A 14698-nucleotide genomic window follows, 5' to 3' on the forward strand; every position below is an offset into this window, starting at 1 on the left:
CCAGAACGACTTGTGGGCTTCAGCTCCCAGAATTCCCCAGCCGGCATGCTGGCTGGGGAATTCTGGGAGTCGAAGTCCACAAGTCGTTCTGGGACGTGAAGCCCACAAGCTGTAAAGTTGCCAAGGCTGGCGAGCCCTGCTCTGCTCCGTGGACATTCTGCCAGCTAGTCAGGTCCCCCTCTTCCGAGGAACAGCTTCTAGCACACTCACCTGCCCAAAGACAGCACCTGTGCTTTGCAAATGAGCAGGGCGGCAAGAAGCCACGTCAGTCGAGACCAAACAAGGGATTGGTCCTGGGTGCCTTCTGCTTGTAGGCTTCGAGAGTTTTCCTTCTTCAAGAGTTGGGGAAAAACCCGCGGGATCCTCTCTCTCTCTCTCTCTCTCTCTCTCTCTCTCTCTCTCTCTCTGTGGGGATACAGACGGATCCAGTCCAAGCGCTGCTTTCTAGGCCTGCAGTCACCGGGGCTTCCCCTTCTCTCTCTAGGCAGAGCATCGGCCGGGCAAGGCCCCAGAAGCAGCCTCCAACGGACCGGTGAGCGGGAAGAGCGGCCCCTCCAGGCCCCCCCCTTCGGGCCCAACCCGATCCAGAAATCTGGAGCCATCGCCTCTGGGACTGTCCCAACACGCTTCGGACCCCCACTTGACCCACGTGCCGTCACCGCCAGCCCCCCAACCTCCGCAGCCCCCTGCGGCCCCCAACCCTCCGGCTCCTCAGCAGCCCTGCTCCCCGCAGCGGGAGCCCCAGCGGGTCTCCCACGAACAGTTCCGAGCTGCCTTGCAGATGGTGGTTGATCCCGGCGACCCCAGGACCTACCTGGACAACTTCATCAAGATCGGCGAGGGCTCCACGGGCATCGTCTGCATCGCCACCGTCAAGAGTTCCGGGAAGCTGGTGGCGGTCAAGAAGATGGACCTGCGCAAGCAGCAGAGGCGGGAGCTGCTCTTCAACGAGGTGAATTGAATTGAGTTGACCCAAAGGTGCTTTTCCAAAAGGCAGTCGGACCTTCTGGGTTTCTCCTCTTGAAGCCGTTTCACTTCTCGTCCAAGAAGCTTCTTCCGTTCTGACTGAATGGGGTGGAAAGCCAGAAATGGTGAAAACCTCACCATTCAGTCAGAACGGAAGAACCTTCTTGGACGAGAAGCGAAAGGTCTTCAAGGGGGAAAAACCAAGTTGCCTCTTGAAAAAGCACCTTTGGGACAACCCTGACCTGGATGGGTGAGAATCTCCAGAGACATGGATTCAGTTGAATTGAATATTTAATTTGGCCAAGTGTGGTTGGACACTCGAAGAATTTGAAGCTCTCGGTGTGCGTGCAAAGCAACGGAGTAATATTAATCATCATCATAATGACCCCAGTGAAGGACGTGGCCTTTTGCCAAGGCTGGGGCAAAGGTAGCCCCAAGCCGGCCCGCTTCTGCCTGGGCAGCTGGGCTGGGCGAACCCTGTGGCCCTCCCGGGCTGCCGCCAGGGAGTTTGGGTTAAAGGTCTCGCCTGCCTGGGGTCAGCAGCCCCTCTCTGCATCCCCCCCCTCCCACAGAAAGCGGCTCCTTCTTACCTGCCTTCCCCCCCCCCAGGTTGTGATCATGAGGGACTACCAGCACGAGAATGTGGTGGAGATGTACAACAGCTACCTGGTGGGCGACGAGCTCTGGGTGGTCATGGAGTTCCTGGAGGGTGGCGCTTTGACCGACATCGTCACACACACCAGGTAGGGGGCACCGGGGGAGGGGCGGCTGCCCCCCTCAGGAGAGAAGCTCTGGGTCTGCCACTCTGGGACTTGGCCACTTCCTTCCCGTCCAAGAAGCGGATTCTTGCTCCCTTCAAAGGAGACGTGCCCACCAGTAGTGTTCTAATACAGGCAAATCCTCGACTTACAATGGCTCATTTAGTGAGCGTGGCACTGAAAAGGTGACTTATGTCTGTTTTTCACACGACCATTGCAACATCTCCTCCCACCCCCCAATGGTCGTGCGATTCACACAATCAAAATTCAGATGCTTGGCAACTGCAAGGTCCTGGGATCAGGTTGATCCTCTTTTGAGACCTTGTGACAAGCAGAGCCAATGGGGGAAGCCAGATTCGCTTAACAACCGTGTTCCTCAGTTAACAACTGAGGCGATTCACTTAACAACTGTGGCAAGAAAAGGCATAAAATGGGGCAAAACTCACTCAACTCACTTAGCAACAAAAAATGTGAGCTGAATTGTGGCTGTAAGCCGAGGACTGCCTGTATCTTAATCCATCTTTGACCTGGGGTAGAAAACGTGTGTGTGTGTGGTGGTGTTGTCTTAATGCACCTTTTTTAATGTCTTGGTTTTTGTGTGGGGGGGGTTGTTTCTTTAACAAACGTTGGCATTTTGTGTTTTAACTTTTTTTTTAATAAGACGAAAATGGAAAGAAAAGAAGGATAAGTGCTGTGTTTTCTTCTGCTTGAAGGATGAACGAGGAGCAGATTGCAGCCGTTTGCCTCTCCGTGCTGAAGGCTCTCTCCGTGCTGCACGCCCAGGGCGTCGTCCACCGGGACATCAAGAGCGACTCCATCCTGCTCACCCATGATGGACGGGTGAGCCGCCCAACCCCAGGCCTCTGCCTCCTAGAAAGCCCAAAGGATCAGCCCGCCTCTTCCTCTTCCCTTGCTTTTTGCTCCCCAAACCAGCTGGCCTTTTAGCAGCCCAAATTCCCTAAAAGCCACATGCAAATCCTAGGGAGAAAATCCTGGGCTCTGTAGCGCACCATGCGCGCGCGCACACACCCCCTCTCCATTGGGGATCCTAAATCAAATAGAACAGCATTTCTGCCAGCATTGAGAAAATAGAAATTAGGTGGCTTGTGCCTTTGTGTGTGGATCAGCCTGGTGCATGGAGCCTCCCTTGTTGGAGACCGAAAGTCCGTGCCCAACATGGGCTCAGTCCAGGCTGCAGATCTTTGTGTCTGGGGAATCCCAGTAAAGCTAAGCAAGCAGCTGCACCCTCCTTCACAAGGCTGGAGGCGCATCTTGCGGAGTTGTTGCCGGTCTCCGCGTCTGGCCTCCTCTTGAAGGAAAGCCCCTCTCCATCCAGGCCGTGGGGGGTGGATCCTTGCTGCTTCTCCACCAGCAAGGAAGAAAAACCGAGGCCCTGGAGATTGTCTGCGGTTGTCCTCTGCATGGAGGTAGTCCTCAATTTACGACAGTTCATTTAATGACCATTCAAAGTTACAACAGCACTGGAAAAAGTGATTTGTGACCGCCTCCCCTGCCCTTCCTTCAGGTCAAGCTCTCCGACTTCGGATTCTGTGCGCAAGTCAACAAAGAGGTGCCGAGGCGCAAGTCGCTGGTGGGGACCCCTTACTGGATGGCCCCGGAGCTCATCTCTCGGCTGCCCTACGGGCCGGAGGTGGGTAAGGCAGGGAAGGCCCGACAGGTCTCCTCCTCTGCCGGAGGGGTTTTTTGGGGGGGGGGCCTTTGGAGACAGTACTGTGGTAGCTGAGCTAGGTGGAGCGTAGATGTCCATTTGTAGAGGGGAGCCCCAGATGCTGCCGGAGACCACAAAAGTTTCCCTCCCAGACCCTAGAGCTTCAGACCAATCGAGTGTTTCTGGACGGCTTCCACCTTCGGGCTTCCACCTAACGGGGGCTTTGGTCAGTGGTGCGTGGGTGAGACGGAGCTTCCGATAAGAGGGTCCTGCACGCTGGAAGGTCCATCTGAGGAAGAGGAATATTGCTGCTGGAGAGAGAATGGAGCCCCCCTCCCTCAGCCACGCCTGGAGAATGCAGTTTACCCCATGGCTCCGAAGGAAAAGAGGAAATGTGGGGATCAGAGGGGTTCGGGTGCCCCTCCCTGCCCTCCCTCCCATGGCCCTTCCGCTCTTGCAGGTGGACATCTGGTCCCTGGGGGTGATGGTGATCGAGATGGTGGACGGGGAGCCCCCCTATTTCAATGAGCCCCCTCTGAAGGCCATGAAGATGATCCGGGACAACCTGCCCCCCAAACTTAAGAATCTGCACAAGGTAAGCTCCCTCCTGCTCTCTGCCTCGCCCAGCTGGGCAAGAGGACAGCTTCTGGGGGGGGGTTTTCCAACTTCTCCCCCCCCCCCCCGATTGCCGTGTCCTGCCACTTTTGGCTCAGGCACATCATCCAAGGGTAGTTTCTGGTGCCAGTTGTTCAGGCCAGTGGTGGTCATTCTGTTGCCCTTTTCATCGGCCTGGTCTGGGCTGAATGGGGGTCAGTTCAGGGTGGGCAACTAGGGTGATTTTGCGGCCTGTGGATGTCGACTCCCAGGACTCCTGAGCCACGTAACTGGCTGCCCGCTGCCCACCCCTGTGCCGGCTGGTTTCTAGGTCAGGACCCGGCAGGAGCTTCTCTGGCCCAGGACGGAGAGAGGGGCTGGGTCCGTCCCGTGTTGGGAAGGGGCTTCCTCTTCTGCTCTTTCTCGCCCGGCAGGCCTCCCCTTCCTTGAAGGGCTTCCTGGACCGCTTGCTGGTCAGAGACCCAGCCCAAAGAGCCACGGCCAGCGAGCTCCTCAAGCACCCCTTCGTCGGCAAAGCCGGCCCCCCCTCTTGCATCGTGCCCCTGATGCGGCAGAACCGGATGAGATGAGCCAGCCGGACTCCTTCGTGAAGAGAGAACAGGCCGGGGAAAGAGCCAGTCCCGCAAAGCCGCCAGAGACCTGTGCGCCAGGAGGGGCTCTGGGACCCCATCAAGCCTCGCTTCCTGAGGGGGGGTGCCCCCCCAGTTGGTGAGGGCAGGAGTTCGGCAAGTAGTCGGGACCCTTCCTGGAGGACTCCTCTTGGTCAAGCGATGGCACGGCTCCCAAAATGGACCCTGCGGGCCCATCTCTACCAGGGCTGCTCTGCGTCACCCTATTGTACTACTGAATTGAGGAGGGGCTTTGTCGGGACGGGGTGGGGGTGAAAAAAGGTGGCAACGTTTCTCTTGCTGGTCTCTTAAATCCCTCTCAGCGGAGCCCAGAGAAAGTGGGCCGTGCGCCAAAGGCACCCCCAGGGGAGGGGGAAGCCCCCCAGGCAGAAACCCTTAAGCCCCGCTCACCTCCTTCAGAGAGCGGGAGAGCCTGGGGCTGCTTTTCCTTGCCGCAATTCTTGGGGGGGCTCCCGAATCCCAGAGAGGGCGATGTGGCTCCCGAGGGCCCTGGCGGTTGGGCCTGGGACTCCTTCGGAGGGGCCAGCCACGGTGTGTGTGGGGGGGGCGTGCTTCAGAGCCAGGCTTGTCCCGGGGGCTCGGCAATGGGGCTGGCGCTGCAGAGCGGCATTTGGGGTCAGGGGTGCTCTTGGGGGAGTGGCAGGAAAAGACCACACAGCCAGCCCCGCCCTTCCTCTTCCTCAGAGCGTGCCCCAGAGCGCAAGGCGAGAGGCTTGGTCAGGGACTGGCCCTGATGCCCAAAGGCTGGCCTGAGTCCTCCCCCTTGCCCAGCTTCTGGCCCCCAAAGACCCAGGCGGCATCCCTGGGCGAGACCCCCGGGAGGCTCCCTCCTCTGGGGCTGTTGGCGCCCTGCCCCAGTTCCCTTGCCCACTCTCGCCCTTCCGGGCTCTGCTCTCCCCATCTTGCCAAACCGGCGGCGGGTAGGCGGGCGTCCTTCCAGCCTGGATCCGAAGTGCTGAGGCTGCCCCCTGTTCTGCCAGGTGGGTGGGAGGGGGAAAGGGGGCTGAGTGGCAGTGGGCCTCTGTGGGGGGGCATGCTGGGTGGCTTTCCTTGCCTGCTGGGAGAGGAGGAGCCTCTGGGCAGAAACAGGCCCAGCTGACCGAAAAGGGGAGCAGGGCTGTCCCCTGCTTGGGGGGGGGGTCCCTTCATCCTGGAGCTGAGCGGTTTGGGAAGAGCTGTGGCAAAAGGCAGCCCCCCCCTTGGCCCTCAGCAGGTGGCCTTGCCCCTTGGTGGCCTGGCTCAGGCCAGAGTGGCAGGGAGGCCTGGCAGCAGGCAAGGCAGTGCCCGCCCTGGGCCTGGCTGAGTGGAGGGATGCTGTCCTCTTGGGCCCCGGGGCACAGATGGGGGGGGCTCTTTGGGGCCTCCAGGCACCTGAAGTGTTACTTGCTGGAAGCCCCGGGGGGGGGGTTGCCTGGCTGTGTTTCAAGTGGGGGGGGAAGAGGGGAGCTGCTGCCCTTCCCCCTGCTGCTCTTCCTTGCAGGCTGGGAACAGTGTGAGCTTCTCTGCATGCAGACAGTATTGAGGGAGGGGTGCTTGGGGGGGTCCTGCCTGCCTGGATTTGGAGTCCCAAGGGTGCCTCTCAGGCATCCTCTTTGCGGTGGGGGTCCTTTGAGGCTGGTGTCTCCAAAGGTCCGCCCTCCCTCCCTCGGCTCAGATGCCCAGGATCGGGTGCTGCAGGCCTGGCCTTTGCCCTGCTGCCCCTTGAGAACCCCCCCCAGCACTCCCAACATGCTTCCTCTTCAGCTAAGAGCAGACTGCCCCAAGAGATTGCCAGGTGTGCGTGTGTGTGTGTGTGTGTGTGTGTGTGTGTGTGTTCCACTTCTCCAGGCAGTGTACCTCTGGAGCCAGCTGGTGGGGTGAGAAAGGCTCCTCTGGGCCCTCGGGATGGGCTCCCTCCCTCCCTGACTCCTTCCCCGCCTGTGGTCTTTGCTGACGTCTGGGGTCTCTTCCTCTCTCGCCTCCATCCTCTGGCAGGGGGGCTCCGATCAGCCCCCCAGGGAGTTGAAGAGTGTGAAATGGGTCTTTGGTGCTAGCATTCCTGACTCAAAAGACAACCCAGATGCCTTATCTTGGATTCCTCCTCCGTCTCTGGGGAGGGGGGTCAGCCTCCCCACATCTTTCCCTTCTCAGTATTCCACATCCGCCAGAGGTCCGGAGGGGGCTCGCTTTCCCCCTCCCATGCCTATCGCTCCCTTTCCTCTGCTTGGGATAGCCGGTTGCTGCCTTTACTTCAGGAATCCTTTTTTTACCTGCAGTTTTCTTTCGGACAGCCTGGCACCTCAAGGATTATTTCACTTTTCCTGCAGGGAAAAAGACTTAAAATCTCAGCTGAATCTGCCAGGCCAAGCAGGGGGGATTCCTGGGGTGATACTCCTCCTCCTCCTCCTCCTCCTGCTTCCACACCCCGTGACACAACACTACATTCCCTCCCCCCCCCATTTTCTGAAATAAAGGACTGGAATTTTAAACGAGGTCGGGAGGACCTGGCTTCAAATGCCCCCCCCCTCCCCGTCTCCTGGTTGCTTGAAGAATTTTATAACGAGGCCTCCAGCAGAAATGTTTTTCCCTCTCTAAAAGAATGACTACTGATTCATTTTGTGGGTTTTGTTACTTTTTTAAAGAAATTATTTATATTGGGTTTTATTTGCTTTTTTCTCCCCCTTTGGTAACTCAACGATATTTGTGTTGAAACAATTTTTTTTAATTGCTTTGGGGAAAAAACCTGTTTAATTCTAGTAAGTTTCAGCCACGAACGGTCTTGTATAAAGAGTGGATTTTGTGTCAAAGTGGTGCTTGTGAACCTTTCTTCCCTAAAATACAGCGTTAAGTTTGGGTGGGACAGTCCACCTTTCATAGTTAAAGAAGGGCACTTTGCTATTTCCTTTAAGCTTAATTCCCTCATTTTTTAAAAAAAGCTTGCTGGGACGTTTAAGAAAAAGCTACAGAAGAAGCAAACTCACGGGGTCCATATCTACCTAGAAGGAATTCCTTCCGTGATTTGGATTTTTGGCATCTACAGAATAAACATAGGTGGGGGGAAAATTGAGGGGAGGGCATCATGGGGTGCCCTGAGCAAGCCATCTTCTGATTCAATATCCCCACAAGCCGAGGAGAAAAAAGCTTGAATAACAAACACCCGGGCTTTTAACAAAAGGCATTTCTGGAGGAAAGAATCCGGGGACTGCTGGAAAGGAGCTGCGGCTGCTGGGTGTTCTTGTGCGGCTCCAAATGGCAAGGACTCCCAAATGTCTCCCCACAGAGGGACTGAAGGATACGTTGCCCAAGCCCCAAGGGCGCTCTTGGGGGGCCAAGTGATGGGATGTCACAGGAGGGTCAGGTTCTTTAGCCAAAATGCAATTGTAGTAAATTCCATTTTGGGTACCTATTTCTGTCTTTGCGACCTTGCCTTCCCTGAACCTTGAGGGGCAAAATCTGCATTCGTTCCCTTTTTTCTGTTCAGCAAACCCGTGTGAGTTCTGAACGAAGCCCCTTTTCTTGAGCATCGCTGGCCTCAATAAAGCGGCACCTTCCAGGGCAAGGAGACCATCCTGGCTTCCTCCAAGTGCCTGCCGGTGGTGGATTCAGGAATTCCCCCGGGGGGGGGGGGAGAGACCTGCTCCAGGCGTTTTGTCATTCCGTCTCTTGTTGGGCCTGCCAGCTTTGGGGTGGAGGAGGAACACTGTAAATTTCCCTAATTAATTGGCAATCATAATCCTTGCATGTTTGCAAAGTCATTCTGCGTCTCTTAGGCCTCCCGTCACTACTAATTAGCGTGGTGTTTTCTGGCTGATTTCCTCCGGGATGGGAAGAAAACGACACTGGCTCTAATCCCCCTTTTCTCTGAGAGGGATGTCCTCGGTGGCTTTCTGCTGGAAAGGAATGCCGGTTGAATGCAGAGGGGCTTCCCCTCGTGGAAGAAGTGGGAAAGGGTCCTGCCCTTCCTGCTATTGTGCGCAGCCAGCCGGTTTGACCCGGGGCCATTGGGAGCTTTCCCCCCCCTCAGCTAGCCACAAGACACCCCCCCAAGACCCTCCCTCTCCATCCATGCACAGCAGTTTGGTGCTCTTGGCAGTACCTGCATTCCCCCCCCCCCCCGTTACCTGCTCCGTGAGATCCGCTGGGGCTGTGGGGCTGATGGTTCAGCCTAGGGCAGGGGTAGGCAACCTTGGCTCTTTGATGACTCGTGGACTTCAATGGCTGGCTCAGGAATTCTGGGAGTTGAAGTCCACGAGTCATCAAAGAGCCAAGGTTGCCTACCCCGGCCTAGGGCAACCAGCAGGCTCGCCCCCCCTTGCGCTGAGGTGCTTGCTGGAACACGTGGTAGAAAAACGGCAGCCAATTTGTGAACTTGGCATATAACTAGCCACTGTGTCCGATACACCTGCTTTCTGGTAAATGAGTTGAGAATTGCAATCTGGAATCCCTCCCCCCAAATTTATGACCTTTTACTGTGCAAGCGGTGTGTTTTAGGGCTCATGTCTTGAGGGGGCAGATGGAAATGGTTGGTGGTCCCTCACTTTGGTTGAGCCGGCTGTGATTACAGAGCGAAGAGAAGTGAGGAACCCTACCTACAGCCTTTTCTTTTTCCTCCCAAAAATTTGGAGGAAGGGGCAACTGAAGCCCGTTTCTTGGTGGGCACACCTGCATTCTCGCCCACGGCTGCCCAAAGCCCTTTCCAGTGAATGGGGGGGCTCCCAGAGGTCTGACTGACCATCCCCCCAACCTCTGCTGACCTTGAGTGGCAAAAACACCCGACACATTTTTGAGAATCAGTTGCTTTGCTTTTAATGAGGTTTCCGAGGTGCAACCATAAAGGCTGAGCTGAGGCGGGAGGGCCACCTGCTCCGAGAGGGTCTTGGGAAGAGGGGCCTTTGAGGCGGGAGGGAGGAGAGCGAAGGGCTGCGTGGAAGAGCTTGAGGCATCCGCTGGAAATCTTTCCCGCCAGGTGGCAGACCTGGCGGTGCTCAAAGTGGACGAACAGGAGCTCCTTGGCCGACCAAAGGCACGTGCCGCCACTGTTAAGGGGGCCGCGGGAGAGGGGAAAAAATCACCTCCTGGTTCTGTTTTCCGGCCGCCTCAGGATGCTCGGCCACGGGAGGCTCTGGCTGGCCAAGGTCTTCAGCTGAGCTGCGGCTGTTGCTACGGGAGGTGGGGAGATGGCGTCCACACCTTTTGGACCCTCAGATGTGGGGGGCTCTGTGGGTCACCGGAGCGAGGATGGGCAGGACGGTGGCAGCTCCCTTCCTGGCTCGTCCCGACTCAGTTGCACTTGCAGTAGTAAGCGGAGATTGAGTTGTCCCAGTTGCCAAAGAGGCCCCTCTTGTATTCCTGAAGGCGTGGGTACGCTCCGGTTTTGAACTTCCGCGTGCTGCCACCCTTGCCCTTCCTGTACCAGACGGTCAGCTCGCAGCGCTGGCCCACCACCAGCGAGGAGATCTTGTTGTTGAAAGCCGTGGGCATGTACGGCTGGTCTTCGCCCGCCAGGGCCATCAGGACGCTCCCACCGCAGCAGAGGTCGTAGTAGGGGCTGTCGTCCGTGTACATCTGGGAACAGACCTTGGTGCCGTTCGGGTGCGGGTTTGTGAGCTCGCTGGGGGCCGGGCACTGGGCCTGGCTGGTGGCAACGAGCAGCGGAAGGAGGAGGGCGCTGAGCAAAGCCTTCATCGTAGCCAGAGTATCCAGTCCTTAGGCCAGAAGGCAGCTTTATAGAGCTGTGCCCCCTCTGGGCAAAAGATCAGCCCACGGAAAATGGGCCCAGCTCCAAGGTCGCCGCAGGGAACAGGCCAGCTGGAGGCCCAGCTTCAAAGGCAGCCTTGGCAGCTCAAGGAGATCCGCCAGGTGCCAAGGACACCTCAGGCCAACCTGGCAGTGGGCTCTGCAGCCCCTCATGGCCCCTAAAGGTAAAGGTAAAGGTTCCCCTGCACATGCGTGCTAGTCGTTTCCGACTCTAGGGGCCGGTGCTCATCTCCGTTTCAAAGCCGAAGAGCCAGTGCTTGTCCGAGGACGTCTCCGTGGTCATGTGGCCGGCATGACTAGACGCCAAAGGCGCACGGAACGCTGTTACCTTCCCACCGTAGTGGTCCCCATTTTTCTACTTGCATTTTTACGTGCTTTCGAACTGCTAGGTTGGCAGAAGCTGGGACGAGTAACAGGCGCTCACTCTGGATTCGACCCGCCAAACTGCCGACCTTCTGATCGACAAGCTCAGCGTCCCCAGATCTACTAAAGCTGGCCTCCCTTGGGGGGGGGGGTCTGAGGGTCCCCGTGCAGCTGGACCCTTCCTCCTTTTGTGACCTGGATTGCGTGAAGGGCTGCCGGCTGCCCTCTCCTTGCGGAGCTGGCCCCAGGGAGGAACTTTATCCCCTCCAGGGCCCAATCTGACCTTGCCAGCTGGGCACATCCCTCCCCTTCTCTCAGCTGCTGACTCTCCCAGGGCCCAGCTGCGGCTTTCTCGGCAGAGGGACCCACCTCCTTCAGCGTCCTCCCCCATGGCTCCCCACCCCATTTTGAAGCTCATGGGGGAGCGGGGGGGGGGAAGGGAGCGGTCACTTGCAGCCCCAATTCTCGGGGCTTCTTCTGCAGCAACGCAGCTCCGCTCCACAAGCTCTGGGTGGCATCTGCCCCTCCCCAGCGGAGCCCAGCAAAGGGCCACTTTGGGCAAGCCGGCTCCAGGGGGAAGCCCCTCCCGTCCCCGCCAGGCGCCTGGCCTGGGCGCTTCTCGCGAGGGGCTCGGCTCAGAATCTGCTGCGGGAGCACCCAGCGAGCGGTCGGGCTGGACTGCCACGAAGCCCCGGGGCTCTCGAGTGGGGAGCGGGGACGGGGGCCGGATCCGCTCGGGGCTTTGGGCAGCACCGAGTGGGGCTCTGGCCAGGGATGATGGGCGGAGTAGTCCGAAGCAGCGCGCCAGAAGGGAAGGCCACCATCTTGGCGCAAAGTGCCGAACGTCAGGAGCAAGGCGAGGCTGGGGAAGAAAAGCGACGCTTCTTCGCCACTAAGAGGAAAAAAAGCGAGAAAAAGCAGAAATCGACCCAAAAGAAAAAGCAAATTAACCAGAATAGTCGGAAGGGTCAATTACGGGGGGGCGGAGTTGGGTCCCCACTTTGCCCCGCCTTTCTTCATCGCGATTGGTTTACAGTCACTTTCTCGCCGAACTTCCGAGGGCGTTTGCTCCGCCTCTTTTTGCGTCATTTTTCATCACAGACTCCCGCCCTCGCCTTTCCTAATATACATGCAGGGCCCAGAATCCTTTGCGGCCACCGATTCGGGAAAATACCAGGAGAAAAGCGGATAATTTCTCCCAAAAACGTCACAGAAAGAGACGCGCATCTAAAACTTTGTCGCGATGCTTCTTTTGATTCCTCAATCCGTGTCTGGGCAGGCTCACTCTCATGTGAGAAAGTGTCTAGCAAGAGGGCGGCTGTGCCGGCAACGTTTCTCTGTAGCTTTGCGCAGTGGCAGTATCGTAGCCAATGAGGTTTATCCGAGGCGCGATTATTGCTAATTGAAAACTTTTCCCAATACCCCGCCTTGACGACTTGAAATATAGTCGGCAATGGCAATTTTTGACGGTCTCTACGGAGACTGACATTTCTTGGTTTCTAAAAGTAGGAAAGAGCGGCGCCTGAGGCCTGCATCAATATGAGGTGGGAGCTGGCGACCGTGAGCGACTCCTTTCTTTCTGCCTTCCTTGTTTTCTCTACGTCTCCGGGCTACGCAATGCGCTACGTTCCGGCGCGCATTTGGAACCGGGGCGAGAGCTTTGTAAGAGAACCGAACAGCGGGACCTCTCTGCATACGCTCGAATGCGAGCTGTTTCCCATCCTTTTCGTTTGGCTTCCTTTGAACCCGGATGACGAGTTCAGACTCGCACGTGCGAATGGCCTTGTGGCTTTCAACTCCCAGAATTCCTCAGCTGCTTTTAGCCACCCCCACTGGGCTTAAAGAGTGAGGAGAGAGGGGAATAGAACGGAGCTGTGGGGTCCTTGGGACTCTCTGAGGTTGGTTGTTGCCGACATTTCATTACCAAACTAGGTAACATCATCAGCCTTAGGTTAACACCTCACTCTCCTCTAGTGCTGATGCTGCCTACTTTGGTAATGAAACCAAGAAAAGCACCAAGACCATAGAGTAGGGGTCCCCAACCCCCGCTCCATGGACCGGTACGGGGCTGCGGAATGCCAGCAACCCATCCGTGGGATGCAGGCAGCACAAAACCAGGTATTCTCGGGTCCACGGAAAAACCTTTCTCCATGGAACCGTTCCTTGGTGGCCAAAAGGTTGGGGACCTCTTCCGTAGAGCACCAAGGACCCTACAACCCTCTTCCTTCCCTGACACCCCCCCCACCACCACCACCACTCCCTTCTAGCACTGGTGATGTTCCCTAGTAGTTGGGTCATGGGATGTCTGCAAGAAACCCAGCTCGGAGAGCACCAAGCACGCCACAGTTCACCATTGAGCTACAAATATTTTTTTCTATTGATAGAAAGGAACAGTAGACGTGTTTATCTCATTTACTATATTTGTGACCCACCTGTGGGCAAAGAAAACATGCCCTCCAGCCCCCCCCCCCCCCCCCGGGGCTGGTTGTGGTTTGGCATTGCAGATGTAGAAGTTTATAAATGTTGAACTTGCTTTGCAAGTAGGGAAGCTAATAGATTTTTTGTTTGTTTCTGACAAGCTTCGGTTACTCTGTTGAAAGCACCTGCTCAGTAAGGCAGAGTCACAAATTGCCTTTATTGCCAGGAACAGAAAAACACGACAGCTTTGCAGGGCTGCAAAAAATGGAAGCAACCTGCAGGAGTGCTGGAGAAAGCTTTAATGATTCCCCCCCCCCCATGTTTTGTTCAGGATAACCTGGGTGATTTGCAGAAAGTTTTTCCCTCTCCCGAGGGCTGTCTGACCATACACAGCATTGTGTCGGGTCTGCTTTTGTTCTGCTTCAATCCTAGCTGGGTGTTTGACTGTTGTCCTCGCCTTGAGCCATCATGAGGAGCATCGGAGCAAGCAAAGCAGCCAGAAGGGAAAGGGCTGTTGGATCTGCAGTCTGTGAACCGCTTGGCTGCTGTTGGGTGCAAATGTTTCTCCCCCTGCTTTAAAGTCCAAAAGGTTTGGGAGCAACTTGCAAGAGAGAAATGGCGACTTCCATGCGTTAAAAATGTAAAGCAACGGGAAAATTGCTAAGCACATTGATTTGTGCTTTAGATTGTAAGCCGCCCTGAGTCTTCGGAGAAGGGCGGGATATAAATGGGATTAAAAAAAAAAAGGTGGTGCCCTCTGGAGCGGATAGGATAGCCTGGGGTTTCTCAGTCTTGGCAGCTTTAAGATGGGTGGACTTCAACTCCCAGATTTCCCCAGCACAGCCCATCTTCAAGTTGATTAGCATGCTGGCTGGGGAATTCTGGGAGTTGAAGTCCACCCATTTTCAAGCTCCCATGGGTGAGGAACAATTTTTCTACTTATCCTTTAATCTGAGTCTAAGAAGTCTCTGGTACTTTCACTTCTCAGCTTGTGATACTGAAAGGGAAAAGGCGGGGAAGCCATTGAACCGAAAGCTACTGCAGCTGCGCAAGGACTCTTGAAACCATGCTGCCCGGCTCTCCTACTGAGCCTCCGTAGCCTTCAAGGGGCAGGTAGACCCAGGAGTGCAGAACTTTTTATTTCCATAGTGTGTCCTGCTACCCCTGGCCAAAAATAAATCTCAGTGCAAATCCCATAACACGGATTTTTGTCTGACGTGAAAAAAGGAAGGGCTATTTTTAAAAGACAGTCTACCACACGGGAAGCATTTTTTTTAAAAAAGTATGTGGTAAAACAGATCATAGGATGGCAGAAAATGTTTCTCTCTCTCTCTCTCTCTCTCACACACACACACACACACACACACACCAGTTCTTACTGGCAACTGATTCATACTTATGACGACTTTCTGACAAGCAAAGTCAATGGGGGAATCCAGGTTCACTTATCAACCAGGTGACTAATTTAAGAACTGCAGTGATTCCCTTAACAAATGTGGGAAAAGTCGTAAAATGAGGCCAAACTCACTTAACAAATTTCTCAC

General features: G+C 56.1%; 2 protein-coding genes across 8 annotated transcripts in view; one reads left to right on the forward strand and one right to left on the reverse strand.

The window, feature by feature from the left end:
* Positions 1–7423, forward strand: part of PAK4 (p21 (RAC1) activated kinase 4) — a 38628-nt gene extending 31205 nt beyond the window's left edge. For all 7 annotated transcript variants that reach the window (XM_081334679.1, XM_081334677.1, XM_081334681.1 and 4 more), the window contains 6 exons: positions 485–952; positions 1576–1709; positions 2438–2564; positions 3250–3375; positions 3854–3988; positions 4422–7423. In XM_081334679.1, the coding sequence (XP_081190805.1) occupies positions 485–952; positions 1576–1709; positions 2438–2564; positions 3250–3375; positions 3854–3988; positions 4422–4577 (1146 nt within the window). In that variant the 3' untranslated portion in view covers positions 4578–7423. The remainder of the gene's footprint in view (positions 1–484; positions 953–1575; positions 1710–2437; positions 2565–3249; positions 3376–3853; positions 3989–4421) is intronic.
* A 1992-nt stretch (positions 7424–9415) lies between these two features.
* On the reverse strand, positions 9416–10818 carry SYCN (syncollin). Its single transcript, XM_081334935.1, has one exon. The coding sequence runs from the start codon at positions 10299–10301 to the stop codon at positions 9897–9899; it is 405 nt and encodes a 134-aa protein (XP_081191061.1). The 5' UTR covers positions 10302–10818; the 3' UTR covers positions 9416–9896.
* Positions 10819–14698: the final 3880 nt, after the last annotated feature.

Source organism: Vipera berus (genome assembly GCF_964194415.1).
Source record: "Vipera berus genome assembly, chromosome: 9".
Lineage (NCBI taxonomy): Eukaryota > Metazoa > Chordata > Lepidosauria > Squamata > Viperidae > Vipera > Vipera berus.

Bases quoted from the DNA above. Each gene is read 5' to 3' on its own strand.
- SYCN (XM_081334935.1), bottom strand. From the start codon at position 10,301: ATGAAGGCTTTGCTCAGCGCCCTCCTCCTTCCGCTGCTCGTTGCCACC.